Source organism: Ilyonectria robusta, assembly GCF_021365365.1.
Source record: "Ilyonectria robusta strain PMI_751 chromosome Unknown BGZ61scaffold_18, whole genome shotgun sequence".
In the NCBI taxonomy this organism is placed as follows: Eukaryota; Fungi; Ascomycota; class Sordariomycetes; order Hypocreales; family Nectriaceae; genus Ilyonectria; species Ilyonectria robusta.
The window spans coordinates 270300-284508 of NW_025764452.1; the positions used below are offsets into that span (position 1 = coordinate 270300).

The window sequence follows — 14209 nt, forward strand, 5'->3', positions numbered from 1 at the left end:
AACAGACGCGTTGCTCCAGGTGCATTCCCAAATTTGCTGTGCAAAACTTCCTCGCTAGAATGGCCTCCTGCTTAGAGCATGTGATCTCCTGAGCATCCCCTAAGCATCCCCTGAGCAGTCCCAACCTGAGCGAGCCTGAGGAAGTCCACGTATCTAACAAGGGCAGGATTAATCGGAATACTGCCCAGATTATATTTTAACTCTATTAGGATATATTTCGTAGCTGCTCTAGTCGTACGTTTTTATATCACCCCCTGAACCAGTGCCATTAGGAGTCAAGCTTCACCAGCCTGCCGCCAGCATACGTAGTCTTCCCTTTGTAAACATATACGGCGAGTCACTGCTTGACTCGAAATTTTGTCATAAGCGGAACTATTGGTACTGTAATAAGTTGGTTGATACATATTCGTATCTTCTTGAACAGTAAGAATCTCTCAATCGATGTTCACCACAACTTGCTGGTGTGGGGTTGATGGATTAGTGCGACGGTTGCTGGTGCCCAAGAGTGGGAATTCCCAGCGTTGCCTGAGGCTTCCAGGCGACGAAAGACAGGCCCCTCCCATTCGGGCGTTCACAAAGATCCTCTTGCGAATCAGAGAACGGAAGAACAGAATCATCACATGCGAAGGCACGTGATATGGACTGAAGAATAGGTTCTGTACCTATGGTGGTCCAGTTGTGATAATGGGTGATCATCGTGGCCATTTCCAGCCGTGGCAGGTGACAACGCCAGGGTCTTCGGCAATCGGCCGAACTTAAACCGGAAACCAAAAGACTTAACCTAAGTATAGAGTATGAGGAAAGAACAATTATCACTGTGATGGTAGTCCGTACGCTCCATATCATTCTTAGGTGTTTCCTGAAGTCCATTTTGTCAGCTCTTGTGATAGCATGGGCCTTAATCCCGAAACTGGTCCGCCCTGATTCATCATAGAACGATAAAAGGTCACAGCATATGCATTTGTGCTTATTTCCAGTCCTTATAATTGGATATAATAGGTTATATAGACAGATAGGGCAGCTGCATACTTAAGCAAAGCGTCCCCTTTCACCAGGAGGGCTCCAATTCACTACACTGTATGTAGCCGGGGGATTACGACAGTGTCGTTCCATTTCACGTACGCCCTGGAAGGACTACCGTTCACTACACTCAAACAAGCGAGCGAGGGAGTATGAACAGTCTCCTTTGTGTTCTTCACTCGAGAAGAGTGAATTGGTTGGAGATGGAAACGACATTATAGGAACGGAGTGATAGCGACCGAAGGGAGATACTAGGTCGAAATATAGGACTTGAGACCTTTTTTCTTTTTTCTTGCGCTACGCGCCATCAATAAACGGAACAGCGTGACGCCATTGTATAATAGTTGACGGATAAGTCGGAAGGAGGGGGAGTCGACCTGGGCTCGATGACGTACTGCCCTCAGGACTGCTTGCCTTCCCGATGACCGTGTTTCTTCAAGCAGCAGGCGTAAAAACCTTCTTTGTCGCCCTGTCGCCTCGACTCATAGCTGGCTCTATCCAGTCGGACCGCCCAGGTGTCTGGTCCAAGTCACACGAAAAAGGTGTGACGTCTCTTCGCCACAGCCATCCCGTTCTTTACAGAGGAGGAGGATGACTGACTCATGCCGCTGCTGAAAGTGAGGCTTGAGGAAACTAGGCGCGCCGTGCCAGCTGGTCCGACGCCTTGGCAATTCCAGAATGTCCCTTATGTCAACTTTCTACACAGTCAAGGTGGGAAAAGAACATTCAGCAGAGCTGGCCGACTCACTACATAGGCTTCCATTTTAGAGGCACTGATGGTAGCATTTATCGGCAACTTGGTAGGTCTAAAGAGAGAGATATTGAGTTGCTCTAGTCTACCACATCTTCGCAAACAATTTTAGACACTCTGTCTGGAGTATCTCCGACAGTGTAAATGCCACGTGTGGCCATATTCGTGCTTGGACGAAAAGTCGAAGTCATTCGTTGAGGAAATTAAACCCAGTACTTTGCACAATTCGAACAAAGTTTGGGTCAAACCCCGTCAGAAAATTGCCACGTTCGAATGGCCATATAAAATCCCGATTGGGGCAAGCAGCGTGCCTTCTATTGCAGTTATATTCCATCCCCCTACATTAAGGGCTTGAAGAAAGTCGTCTTGGAGTGCTGCCTTATTTACTCAAAACTCAAGTGTGCTTTCTCTAGCAGTTGAAGACATAATACCGCCGTCAGTGCTAAGATTTGACAAGTCTTATTTTTTGGTCCTAGCTCTTTACCATCAGCCTAACTCTCGACCCTTTTGGGCCTCATATTTGTAAACAACTCGAAGCCCTTGGTATATGTATATCGAAGTTTTGCCTCTGTAACACGTCTTGGAGCATCAAACATCCGATACTGTTTCTACCATGCAATTGGCCCTTGGGCATTGACGAATGTCCCCGTCGGCCCGTCCTCTCCCAACGTGGCGAGATGGCAAATTATCTCAGCTCCAGTCTCAGGCGGGTTTACTCCCCTGTAGCCATTCAGGTTCGTAGCACAGTACCCAGGACAGCCGCAATTGAACTTCCAGCTCTTATCGTCTTCATAAGCAAGTGCGTACTGAACGCAGACTGCGTTGACAGCCGTCTTGCTGACCGCGTAGGCCGGCGCCTTGAAAGCTCTAACAGCGCTCCCCGGGGTTGTCCACTGGGTGATGCTGCCTGCTCCCGAAGAGACAAAGACAACCCTCTTTGTGGTTTGGGATTTGGCAAGGAGCGGCAGAAACTTTTCTGTGACTGATATGGAGCCTACAACGTTGGTCGCGAGCAATGCTTCGTACTCGGCTCGAACAGATTTCGGCTCGGGCATGGCTCTGGCGATTCCTGCGTTGTTGACGAGAACGTCGAGGTGTCCAAACTTGCTAATCAGATTGCGCGTATGAGTTACTATGGACCATCGCTAAAGCATCAGGGGTTGACTTTACCTCTCGACTTCCCGTACAACAGCATCGATAGACTCATCAGAGGTGACGTCCATGACGTGAGCTTCGACGCGTAAACCCAGGTCCTGCAAGGTTTTCGCCTTGGCCTTGACGTCGTCTTCGCGTCTTCCGGTCATGATAACGTGGTATCCATGTTCTGATGCAAGTTTCTGGGAGACGGCAAAGCCAATTCCTTGGTTCGCCCCAGTGACGAGTGCGATAGTGGAGGCCATGAAGTTGCGTTGGATATGGTGATATGATGATCTGGGGGAACGAGGGTAGACTGAGCTGAGATGAGTCTGACCTGTGTCACTATACAGACTCCTTTATGCAATATGTTGTTCGGGTTCCACGTTCGGAGTTTAGCTATGTCCGTGACGATCGAGCGCGGGGGTGAGCGTCAACAGGCCATGATTGTATCCGTAAGTTGATGTGTGGGGCAGCCTCGACAATTCAACAAGTTTCCAAACGACTCACTAGACATGGGCGAGGCCGGGGATTAATGTCCATCTCCGCGGAGTTTAAGAGAGAATCAGGTTCATCAGCAATTGAGTAGCATAAACTGTCTATACGCGAATGAAGAACTCAGCAGCATAACAGCCCACGGACGCGGTAGGCCGCATGCGATGTTACAACTGCTGGTACAGTCTGAGTCCACGGCCCCATCTCGATGTCGCAATCCCCCTACGGCCAAAGGGAATGATCACTCCTCTTGCCGGTAGCGTTATTGTAGTCCATATCTCCGTCTGTCATTCGATACTGGCTGGTACGGCCCCACTCCGACCCGAATCCCCGTGGCGGCTTTGAGAACCCGGCCCGAGACAGCGGCGAGTCCATTCCGAAGTGACTCCCCTACGGAAGCCTAGCTCCAGCTGTCACACAGAAATATCCCGCCTTTTCGCCCTTCTCTTCGCCTTTCTTTTCCGCATGATCATCCCAACCAGGTACGCCGCAAACGTCACCGCCGTGACCGACACCGTGACAGCCCAGAACAGCGCAAACTGCGGCCTAGTACCAATCCCAATCGACGACGAATCCACCGAGACGCCGTCCCAGTCAAACAGCGGGGTGGAGAATAGGGCGGCGACGAAGCTGCCTGGGAGGAAGACCATGGCGACGATGGAGAGCATCTTCATCGCCGACGAGTCCTCCTGGCTCGACGCGGCGAGCTCCCGTGTGGCCCGCGCCGTGTCGAAGGCGATGGCGTTGTCCTGCTGGGCGATAAGGTGGAATAGCGCCGCAATCTGCACCTGCACCCGCTGTCGGACGTACTCGTTGTCTACCGACTGCATGGCTAGCCGCTGCTGGAGGACGTCGACGTGATGGGAGAGGAGGGTGGCGGCTGAGGTGTTGGGCTTCTCTTGAAAAGTTGCTAGTGGGCTGAGAGGAGATGACGAGAGGGTGTAGATGGAATCCCTCTTTTCTATTTCGAGGCCTTCCATGTCTCGTGATTCTTCGTCGTGGTTCCTTTCCGAAGTGGTCTGGCCCCCTATGTGGCGGATGATAAAGTCGTTGAGGGCGCCAACGACGCTCAGTTTACGGGACCCATTGGCGAGCTTCGCGGCACACCCGCTCATCCTGGCAGAGAGATTTCCCAGTTCTCCCGCAGCCGGCCGTTCCTGGCGGTGGGAGAAGCGGTGGTGGCCGGTACGCACCTCGACCTCGCGCACGTCCGCCTTGATGCCCTCGGTCGTGTCGTCGAATTCGCCGCTCAGAGCCAAGCTGCACAAGAAGGCGGGGAACACGGGGTGGCTCAGCACGTCGGGACGCCATCGGGACACCAGGATGTTGAGCATCTCCGTCCTCTGCTCGGGCCCTGTGAAGGCGACGGCTTGGGTGTGCGTCACGCCGCCTATCGTGGAGTTGGACCATGCCAGGGCTATCTTTGGATGGTACGTGACGGTGAATATCCTGGTGTCGCCACGAGGCGGCAGAGCGGCGACCCCCGCAAAGCTGCTCCGCGAGTAATCAGATGCTTGCTCGAGGCTCCAAGCCTCGATGATCTGAGACAGTACTCCTGTAGACGGTGCGTGGCGCGACGTCTTTGGATTCTCTCCCACCCAGACGAACCGGGCGAGCCGTCTGTGTGTTCTGGGATAGAGTAGCTTCTCTGCTGGCTCGTCCAGCCAACTGGAAACGTCGGCGGAGGATATGGTCCTGTGGTCGCAGGATGCCGAGTCGGAGCCATCATAACCCCATATCTCGGTGACATCGAAGGTGGGGGATTTAGGCACATCATACTTGTCCCAGAGGCTGCGTCTCCCGAGGTGGTGGTGTAAGTCCTCCATTCTGCAGGAATTGATGTCGCCTCATGTAGAAGAAAATTGAGCTGGAACTCTGCAAAACGCCGAGGGTGATCAAGATGTAAATATTTGGCAGCTGCCTAGGGCGGCCTCCTCATCGACATTTGAGTTTTGAAGCAGAGCTGTCTACCTTAGGTGGCTGTGCAGCCTGTAATGTGCCTTGCAGGCATATCGTTAAATTGGCCATACTAGCTTGAATAGTGGCAGACTGCGTACCTAGGTATTTAAGCGAAGCCGCCTTGCGCTTCTGGTGAAGCTAGTGAAGCTTTAACTGCTTCGGTACGGGTATCATGTCACTAATAACAGCCACAAGTCAAGGGAAATCCAGCCTCAGTTAAGAAACCACGATGGATCAGCTGGATCAACAATTGCAAAAGCTCAGCCAAACTTGTCCAATCCACCATGCGGCGAGGCGCCCTTGTCATGAGCGAATTCCGTACACTGCAATCCCCTCAGCCACATTCGCCCATGTGCAATCAGCCTCGGCCGTTTCGACAATGTAATCAGCCGAGCTCAGCCAGAAGATGCAAGAAACCAGAACTCACCTGCAAAGTATAGCACCCCAGCCTCATCGTCTCCATTGCTCACTATTTTCCCTACTATCCAAAACCCAGCAAGTCTTGTGTGTTCCGTTTCATATGAGTTGACGATAGCACTTTGCATTGGCTGGACGTCTTTGGATCCCTCAAGGATGTCCCTCACAAATCAAGTACTACCTCAAAAAGAAGTTAAAGGAACGGTGAGTCCTTTTCTAGAGTTTGTAAAATGTATAAAAAAGAAACCAAAAAAAAAAAAAGAGAAACCGCGTTTGCTTGCAATCGAATCTTGAATAGGAATAGCCCGATGCGGGGGTCGAACCCGCAACCTTGAGATGTGTGGGTTCTGTTAAGAGTCTCACGCTCTACCGATTGAGCTAACCGGGCGTGTTTCTGATTGGTTGAATCCTCTGCTGGTGCAGCTCACATTGGATTCCAGCTTGGAAAAGTGCTAGAGGCGGGTCAGATAGGGCAGAAATGGAAACAAATAAGCAAAGAAGAAGAAGGAAAGCCAGAGAACTTACCTAGTGTTGCTTGTCGAGGTGACTAGTTAATCAGGGTCTCGAGGGGAGACTCTTTGTGGGCGACCTCTCACAGCTCGGCCTGGCTTCCTTGGGAACGATTTGTACAATCCGTAATCGACGTGCTAAACAGGCTGCAAGGGTGTTTGCTAATGTAGGCAGGTAATTGGCGGGTTTGGGAAGAAGAATGAAGACGGAAGAAAGAGAAAGGAGCCACTCTACTAAGGAAAGCCGTCGTTGCTTGTCGTCGATTTTCTGCATCTATCTACCCGGGACAGACTCACCAAGAAAAACCCAGCCGCGTCCGTAAAGAACCTGAAGAAGGACTCCTTCTTCGTACATTATGTCCGGTACGGCTCTCCACGCGTGGTTGTTGAACAGAATATTACGCTTACTCGGAATGTACAGCTCAGGAATGAGTCTACGAATCTGATGGTTGTCCCTCTCCCGGAACAAGCCAATGTTCTTGTCCAGTGATGCTACCGCAGCAATATTACAGTATGAGCTTCGGTACACCTTACGCATAAGTCTCCCTTCCTTGAAAAAGTCGCTTTCATCCTTCCTCGTAACCGCGGGCTGGCACGAGTTGGGGGCGATTCGGGGCTCTTGATTAATACAAAGCGAGTCTGGTGGCCACTTGGAATCAGGCGCGCCGACGTCAACAAGCCTGATTGAGACGAACTCCCGCTCGCCATGTTTTCGAGCGCAGTTGGCGCGGGAATTCAGACAGATGTTCATCCACCTGGAAATCCGGGACCGTGGATGGAAATCAGGGACCACGCTTCGTCCGAGTGGGTTCGTCCACCAAGCTGGTGAGCTGTTGGGATTCTGCCTGGCTCTGCCCGTTGTCCACTGTCTGTGCTTTCTTCGTTTTCCACGCCCCCTTCCTTGTCCTGTTGGTTCCCTGCTTGGCTGTTGACATCTTGGTGAAGGAAATAAAACGCCTTGTCCGACAGCTGCTGCCGTTTGTCCTGCTCTGTCTGCTCTACATTAGTTCCCAGATTTAGTCTATAGTGCAGCACCACCATCTCTTGACTCTCTCTGGGGAAAGTCTATGTTTTACGAAGATTCCATGTATAGACAGCATCTTGGGGTGAACCATGATGGAGCACGAGGAGGTAGTGGATGAACTTCAGCGCCGCTTTGGATTGGTAGGTACGATATTGGGAAGGGTTGATGTATTTAAATCAACTTTGGCAGATAGTCATGACTGGCTAATACTCTGAGCTGCTTACTGGGCTGCAGTGCATGCGCTGCATCTCACCCTTGCTGCAGGGTGAAGATTGTCACATAGGCTGAAGTGGTGTGGCTGTCTTATTTATCAATTATTATATCATCTGCAAATTCCGTGACTGGATCCCTGCTTTGCCGGAATATTTGCCTTAATTTAGAAGATTAAGTCTCACTTGAGCTAACTAGTCATTGTGCGTAGTCAGTCACCCGGCGTTGAAAGGCAGCCGAGTAAATCTTGTCTCAGCCACATGTGATGGGGATCGTCGACATAGATATTACGACACAAGACAGATTACTTTCCACTACAATAAGCTCTCAATTTTCTCCTCGGTTTAAAACCGAACTAGCTAATTACATAGGCATTTCCAACAACTTCTTGAACCCATCCTTCATAGCAGCAAGCTCCGACTCATCAACCTTGTCTTCGGCGAAAGCATTGACAAGGTCGCAACACTTCCGTAACGCCTCATCGCCCTCGGTCCCAAAAATCCCACCCACCATCTTAATCAAGATATGAATCCGGCAAGCAGGCGAATACGCTGCGATGCGTAGGTTCTCTGCGATAAGAGACATGCGAGTGGTGTCAATAGATTCGGTGGTCCCTCGAGCCTTCAGCATAGACTGACGATAGACGCTGCGATAATACTTGAGGGATTCGGGGGAATCCTCCCACACACCCAACGGCTCCACACCGTCGTCCATGGACTCCTTGTAACCGTACATGAGAGGATCCCAGTCTCGGGTGAGCCATCCTGGGTATCCCTCATTCCCAATACTGCGAGGCACTGCCATAATACCATCCCAGTCAATTATTCCTTGTAGGTGGCCGTCTTCTGAGACAATGAAATTCTGAACATCGAAATCCGGATGGGCCAAGACGAATGGCTTCGGGCCTATTGGTTTAGGAATCCAACTGATCATTCGACGGAGGAGAATTTCCTCGCCATGGTCGGCATTCGTTTCAGGATGCAGGTCCAGCAAGAATGTGTAGAATTTTTCCGGGTCTGACATGGCAGGTTGGTCGACATACAATAGATCATCAGTGATCTGACAGTCTTGTGCTGCTTTTGGGTCAAACTGGCGTACTGGACCGACCCCCAAAGGGTCCCAGTCTGAATCGAATTGGACCGATCCACTACTAGAGTAAGAGTAAGGTTCAAGTTGCGCCATTGCGGAAGCAATGTCGTCCAACATCTGAGTTCGACGCGAACGGAGAGTCTCTTGGTCCACGCCATTCAAGTGTTGTCCGAACCAGACATTGTACAAGGGGAGGCCGGAGATATTTAACATGAGGATGTAGGGGCATCGCAATGAGTTCTCTGTAGTGTCTGAAAAGTGGAACACTTCGGGCAATGGGATCGTAGTCTCCCGCTTCAACATGAGCATTGTCAATACTTCTGTTGTCAATGCAGAAGCTGCCATCTCATCCCACTTCCCCTTCACTCCACGGGCTGGTACTCTGAGCAGCCAACGGACGCCATCATCGAAGTCGAGCGGGAAGAGAATGTTGAATGATCCATGCATTGGCTCTCCGATCATTGAACATTTGTGCTCGGCGCCAGGTTCGATGGTCTGACGGACGATTGATGCAAAATGTGGCAGAAATTCCAAATTCACCGACGCGAGAACTTCCTCAAAAGCCGCCAAAGGATCATCATCCTCGTCCGTCGAATAACCATCACTCTCTTCCGTCAAGTGGTCATCATTCTCGTCTTTCAGAAAGATCTCTGGATCAATCTGGTTCAGATAGTCAGGATCGTTGCCATCTGTGAGATGAAGCTGCGAATCTGCCTGTTGCGGGGGGTTCTGGTCGTTGAACATGTCGTGATCGTCGTGTTTGTCGCTTTTCTTTTGGCTGTGCGAGAAGAAAAACGAAGAAAGCTTTTGGAGTGTTTAAGTACTTCGAGCAATCAAGCAAACACCACCCAATGATGACACATTGGGTGTACAGCATATCATGCAGAACATGCTTCTAATTGGATGATGAGTCTTTGGCAAATACCGACAAAGCATGAGCGGTACCCAATTTTCGTGAAAGAAAAAGCCAACTGCTCAGTCGCCTTTGTTCTTTACCCATGAACTCAAGCAAGTGTTCTTTTTTTCATTCGATATCCCCGAACAGGACGCGGAACACTTAACTAGTAAACAAAACCAGTCACTTCTGTTCTCCGACGAGCGTAAGATGTATTTGCAATGCAGCACTAATCTAATCACAATCCTGCTGTTGAATGTGTGAACAACGAATACATTAAGGAATGTGTCTGTGTTCTGGAAATGTATACATATACTCACCACTCATCCTCCACACATACTGTTAGCATGAAGTATGGCTTGCATAGTGTCTAGTTCGATTGTAAGGAGAACATTGGGTCCTCCATTAACCACATCCCGGCTGTATTGTCGCGTTCTCGGACCGTAGATATATATGTTCCTAATCATCATTGTTAATCGCTACATCGTTGACTAAATTAACAATCTCCTCGTAACATTGTTCAAGTTTTGATCAGCAATAGCAGTGAGTTCAATGCAAGAGTAATGAGTATATATCCATTCCAATTCCCGTCGACTATCTACATATTTGGTCGGTCAACTCTAGCACTACACGCCTTGTTTCAATAACTAACCTGCAAAACTTGCCCATTAATTCCCTGACGATTCTGGTCTCCCTCCACTATTTCAAACTATCCACCTGTTGCTACAAATCATGCCTAACGGACCTCATCACTGGTAAGTTCATTCAAAAGATTTCATACGTACTGAATTTACAAACAAATGCAGTCCTACTTGTCATCGGGTTACCACAACTCGATGCGTAAAGAAGATACATATCATCCCATGTGCGAAACACCCTGGGAAATATCACATGCCTGGTTCGCAATGTGTCATGTGTTATAATGAAGCAAACCGATCTGCTAACGCATCGGCAAATGAATAAACGAAAGGTTGGCGCTTTACATTCCAAGGTTCGCCGATAGTATCCTAGGTATGGCGTCTCAAAGATGAAGCTTTATTGAAATGAATTTTGGCAGAGTCTAGGAGATTGTCGGGCCTTAAGAGGTATTTTCTTTAACACTTTTAGGTCGATATTGACTCTCCGTATACGTCATTATAATACTATCCTACCTTTCATGTCCTTAAATATAATCTAGTATATTCCTCGATGAGGGAACTCCTCGATGAGGGAACCTAGTGTTTGAATTTACTGCATTTTCGTTGCGCGCACGTCACAGTTGCCAGGGCCCAAGTTTGGGTTTCAAGCTGCTTTTTTCTTCTCTGCCGGAATCCTGTCTAACTTTTTCGACCCATTCTAACCTTGATGAATGCACCGACAATTCCCACGACCCGACCTAACGCCCCAAGATCCCCAACGCCCATAATGTCCCAAGTCATTCGAATCCCCCCTCCAGCCAGCACCCTAGGTGGCTAGTATCCGTACCAGCCCGACGCAATATAACAACTCCTCAAACCAGGGGTTATATTGGGCCCCGGCGATATCCTAGAGGAAGACTTAACCCCTTAGATCGGGATTGTTGATATTTTTAGCCAAGTTATAAAGCGCAGCCATTTCTATTCGGATATATAAAATAAGATTGCAGATAAGAATTTAATTTCCTTGCCCATTAACTCTAGTCCTATTATTAAGAAGCAAATAGCATCTAAAAATAGCTAATACAATCTGTTAGCTTCTATTTAGGTATTATAGATAATATAGTAATAGCTTAAATAGATTTTCTTTTTTAAGGAAGCTTGAGAGGAAATTTAGCTTTTATTTTTTTAATTTATCTTCTAGATTCTAAGAGAATCCGAGATTATATCGGAGTTGGGATCTATAATGCGGATATAACAGGTTATCCCTGGAAAAAGCTGCTCGAGTGAAATTCGCTATATTGAAAATTGGTTGTAATGGGATGAGTGTCAGAAGGGAAGTTGGTCTCTTGACGATGGGAGACGGGTTGAAGTCAGAGGGGTTGAATGGAAGCTTCAGGCAGAGACCGGTGGGCAACAACCTTATTGTTCAGCTACTGTTTCTTCTGGTGCTGGGTGTAGCACTTATTGTTTATTCCTACTGTTTGAGATTACTGTATGGCTTTGATCTATCTGATGATATTGAGTAAAGCTAAAAAAACCAAATAATCCAGTATATAAGACGAGCCGTTGAGGTTTTCAATCGCCCAATTTTATGTTTCCTATTTACTATGCGTAAGATGGTGGTTTTACTCTCGCGGCAACTTAGGCCTGCGCATATTTTGGCACATCGCCTTCACTCGCGTGCACTTGGCCAACAATCTAATCGTCCACGAGACGCGCAAGCTTATAATGTAGTGTCATAGCCAGGATTGGCAGTACATGAACCTGGTGGGATCTAAACTGTCACCTATTATCCTAGGGGAGAGGTTGAAGAGGCGGAAGACTACAGCAGTGGGACTTTCTGGAACATTTGATCAGCAATTCCCGACTCGCGTGGGTTGCTGGCGGCGCAAACCACTAAAATCAATTCTATGAAGCAACTCATCCTTATCGGGGAGCTAGAAGGTGAATTCTTGCATCACGCTGCTACACCATCATCGGTAAGATCTACTGCGTCGATCGGCGACACTGGATCAACGTCCTTTGCCGGAACAACTTGTTGATCGTGTTAGTGTAGCCTGAACTCCTCGACAATGTAAATATGTCCCTGAGCTTCCGTCCACTCGCAGTAATAAATAGGCCCTTGAATTCAATTATTGATGAGAGGCAAGGATCTGAGGCTAATGTAGTGTTTGCATTCAAGACTGCATGGGCTAGCTATTGGTCCTGAGAGCCAAGGATCATTAGGTCTATGCAGGCGGGTGAGAGCCTTTCTTTCCAGCTATCATTTCATTTTATAAGCATCACATTATTGATGAGACAGTTGCAATGAAATGAAGGCAGGCGAGCTCAGAGGTGTATAAAAGGCTGCCCCGGGAAACCTGTAAATTGATTTCATCCGTAGATGCCATGCGGTGTACCGAATATATCTCAACTTTATGTAGTCGCCTTCACCGCCCATACTTTTCAGCTTGCAACCACTTCTAGCATTCCTCCACATCGCAAGGTGGCGGTACTTACGGTCATTTCATAGGCGGAGTGAGGATGATGGCGTTCCTAGCTCATTCCCGACAACTGTCATTGGTGTAGCGGAAAGTTCCATTTTGTCTGAGAAGTCACTACGAGGGGGCTCATTCACATGACTCACAGCTGAAAGTTCGGTAAATATGCCTTGTACCTCTCAGTCCACTGCTTCTTCGCAGTTCTTCTCCGTCGTCTTCAGTGGAATATTAAGCCGGCCATCACGTACCTCACACCCACCATCACCTTCATCAACCTCGTCCGCTCAGTCATCACGATGGCCATACACGACTTGGAGGCATTGCAGCAGCATGTCACTGCGGCACCAGTCCTGAGACGAGATGCAAAGCCGTCTGAGGCACAGATTTGCGGCTACTTCAACCAAAACGAGAGTGCGCACAGTTTTCGTCATCTCATATTCTAGTTCGGGGACTAATATCCTATTATTCACAAATAGACTACTCTGTTTACTGTCCAGGGACATCTACCTGCAGCACTCCTTTAGGGGGAAAATCTTGGGGCTGCTGTGATACGGCCGTTTGTTATGTTCCTGCGACATGCGAGGATGGAGGGGCGGCATACTGTGAGGGGACTCCAAGCTCCAGGTGCACTCGCACTCCGATAATGCAATGGTTGGTCCCCAGGCATGTTTAACGACAAGAAATCGGTTGATAATAAGTGGCAGCACCTACGGAGCGTCTTCACGCTGTGTCGCATTTGTCCGTCAGACAGCAAGTGATGACCCGTCCAAGTTAACGTCCTGGGGCTGTCAACCGACAACCACAACATACATCATCGACCCACCGGTGGCTGCTAGAACCAATGCTGCCGTCTCTGGAACAACCGCTGCAACGGTTGCTTCGACCACATCTTCGGCTACCATTTCTAATGGTTCTGGTGGTGGAGGCAAATCGGCCTCATCAGGACTTTCAACGGACGGTAAAATCATCCTTGGAGTTCTTCTCCCCGTACTAGGAATTGCTGCCTTGGTAGGATTGTTTTTCTATCTCCGTCGAAGGAATCGAGCAAAGCCAGACGGTGAAGCGCGCTGGCAGCAGCCTCGGGATAGAGGGGATACCAGTGTGATAGCTGAGCCAAAACCTCCTGCCTCGACAACAGGAGAAGTGCACGAGGTGGAAAATGGTGAGCGTCCTGCTGAACTGCATGGAAATGAGACTGCGGTTAATGCCAACCCTCTTAACGAAACACCACGGGTCGATCCAAAAAGAACGGTGTATGAGATGGGAGTTAATGAGCGCTAGTTTTTGCTGATAATCTACAGAAGATCTAATCGGGATATTTTTACAGCAGGGTAATGTGCCAGTTAACAAATGTTAAAAATTGCTGTGATATCTTGCAAACTGCTTATCCAACAATCCCAATAAGCCCGTACCTTAAGGTTGATTGCAAAGACATCTGGTCGTTGTTCACGTTGGATCGAGATTTGTTTCTTTAAAGTCACATCTCGGACTACACCGACGTGTTTCGATGATGAAACCCCCAAAATAGGATCTCAAGACAGCAGGCCACGCAGAAATCGGCCACATTATTGTCGGCATCGGTCCGGCTAATAAGCCTGGTTGGATTCTG

The 14209-nt window shown here is 48.9% G+C and overlaps 4 protein-coding genes and 1 non-coding gene across 5 annotated transcripts; 1 reads left to right on the plus strand and 4 right to left on the minus strand.

The window, feature by feature from the left end:
* Positions 1-2051: 2051 nt before the first annotated feature.
* On the minus strand, positions 2052-3375 carry BGZ61DRAFT_396045 (uncharacterized protein). The gene is made up of 2 exons (XM_046242946.1): positions 2942-3375; positions 2052-2878 (listed from the first exon to the last, which is right to left on the minus strand). Exons 1-2 carry the CDS (start codon positions 3169-3171, stop codon positions 2380-2382), a joined length of 729 nt encoding a protein of 242 aa, XP_046100661.1. The 5' UTR covers positions 3172-3375; the 3' UTR covers positions 2052-2379.
* Positions 3376-3442: 67 nt separating this feature from the next.
* On the minus strand, positions 3443-5226 carry BGZ61DRAFT_396048 (uncharacterized protein; the record flags this gene model as incomplete). The annotated part of the gene is made up of 2 exons (XM_046242947.1): positions 3443-4356; positions 4465-5226. The coding sequence occupies 2 exons, from the start codon at positions 5224-5226 to the stop codon at positions 3814-3816; spliced, it is 1305 nt and encodes a 434-aa protein (XP_046100662.1). The 3' UTR covers positions 3443-3813.
* Positions 5227-6078: 852 nt separating this feature from the next.
* BGZ61DRAFT_t162 lies at positions 6079-6164 on the minus strand. Its single transcript has one exon. It is a non-coding gene; the product is annotated as a tRNA-Lys (tRNA).
* A 1718-nt stretch (positions 6165-7882) lies between these two features.
* On the minus strand, positions 7883-8821 carry BGZ61DRAFT_496470 (uncharacterized protein; the record flags this gene model as incomplete). Its single annotated transcript, XM_046251024.1, has 1 exon — positions 7883-8821. The coding sequence occupies one exon, from the start codon at positions 8819-8821 to the stop codon at positions 7883-7885; it is 939 nt and encodes a 312-aa protein (XP_046100663.1).
* A 4075-nt stretch (positions 8822-12896) lies between these two features.
* BGZ61DRAFT_551676 (uncharacterized protein) lies at positions 12897-13911 on the plus strand (the record flags this gene model as incomplete). The annotated part of the gene is made up of 3 exons (XM_046255506.1): positions 12897-13011; positions 13098-13224; positions 13305-13911. 3 exons carry the CDS (start codon positions 12897-12899, stop codon positions 13879-13881), a joined length of 819 nt encoding a protein of 272 aa, XP_046100664.1. The 3' UTR covers positions 13882-13911.
* Positions 13912-14209: the final 298 nt, after the last annotated feature.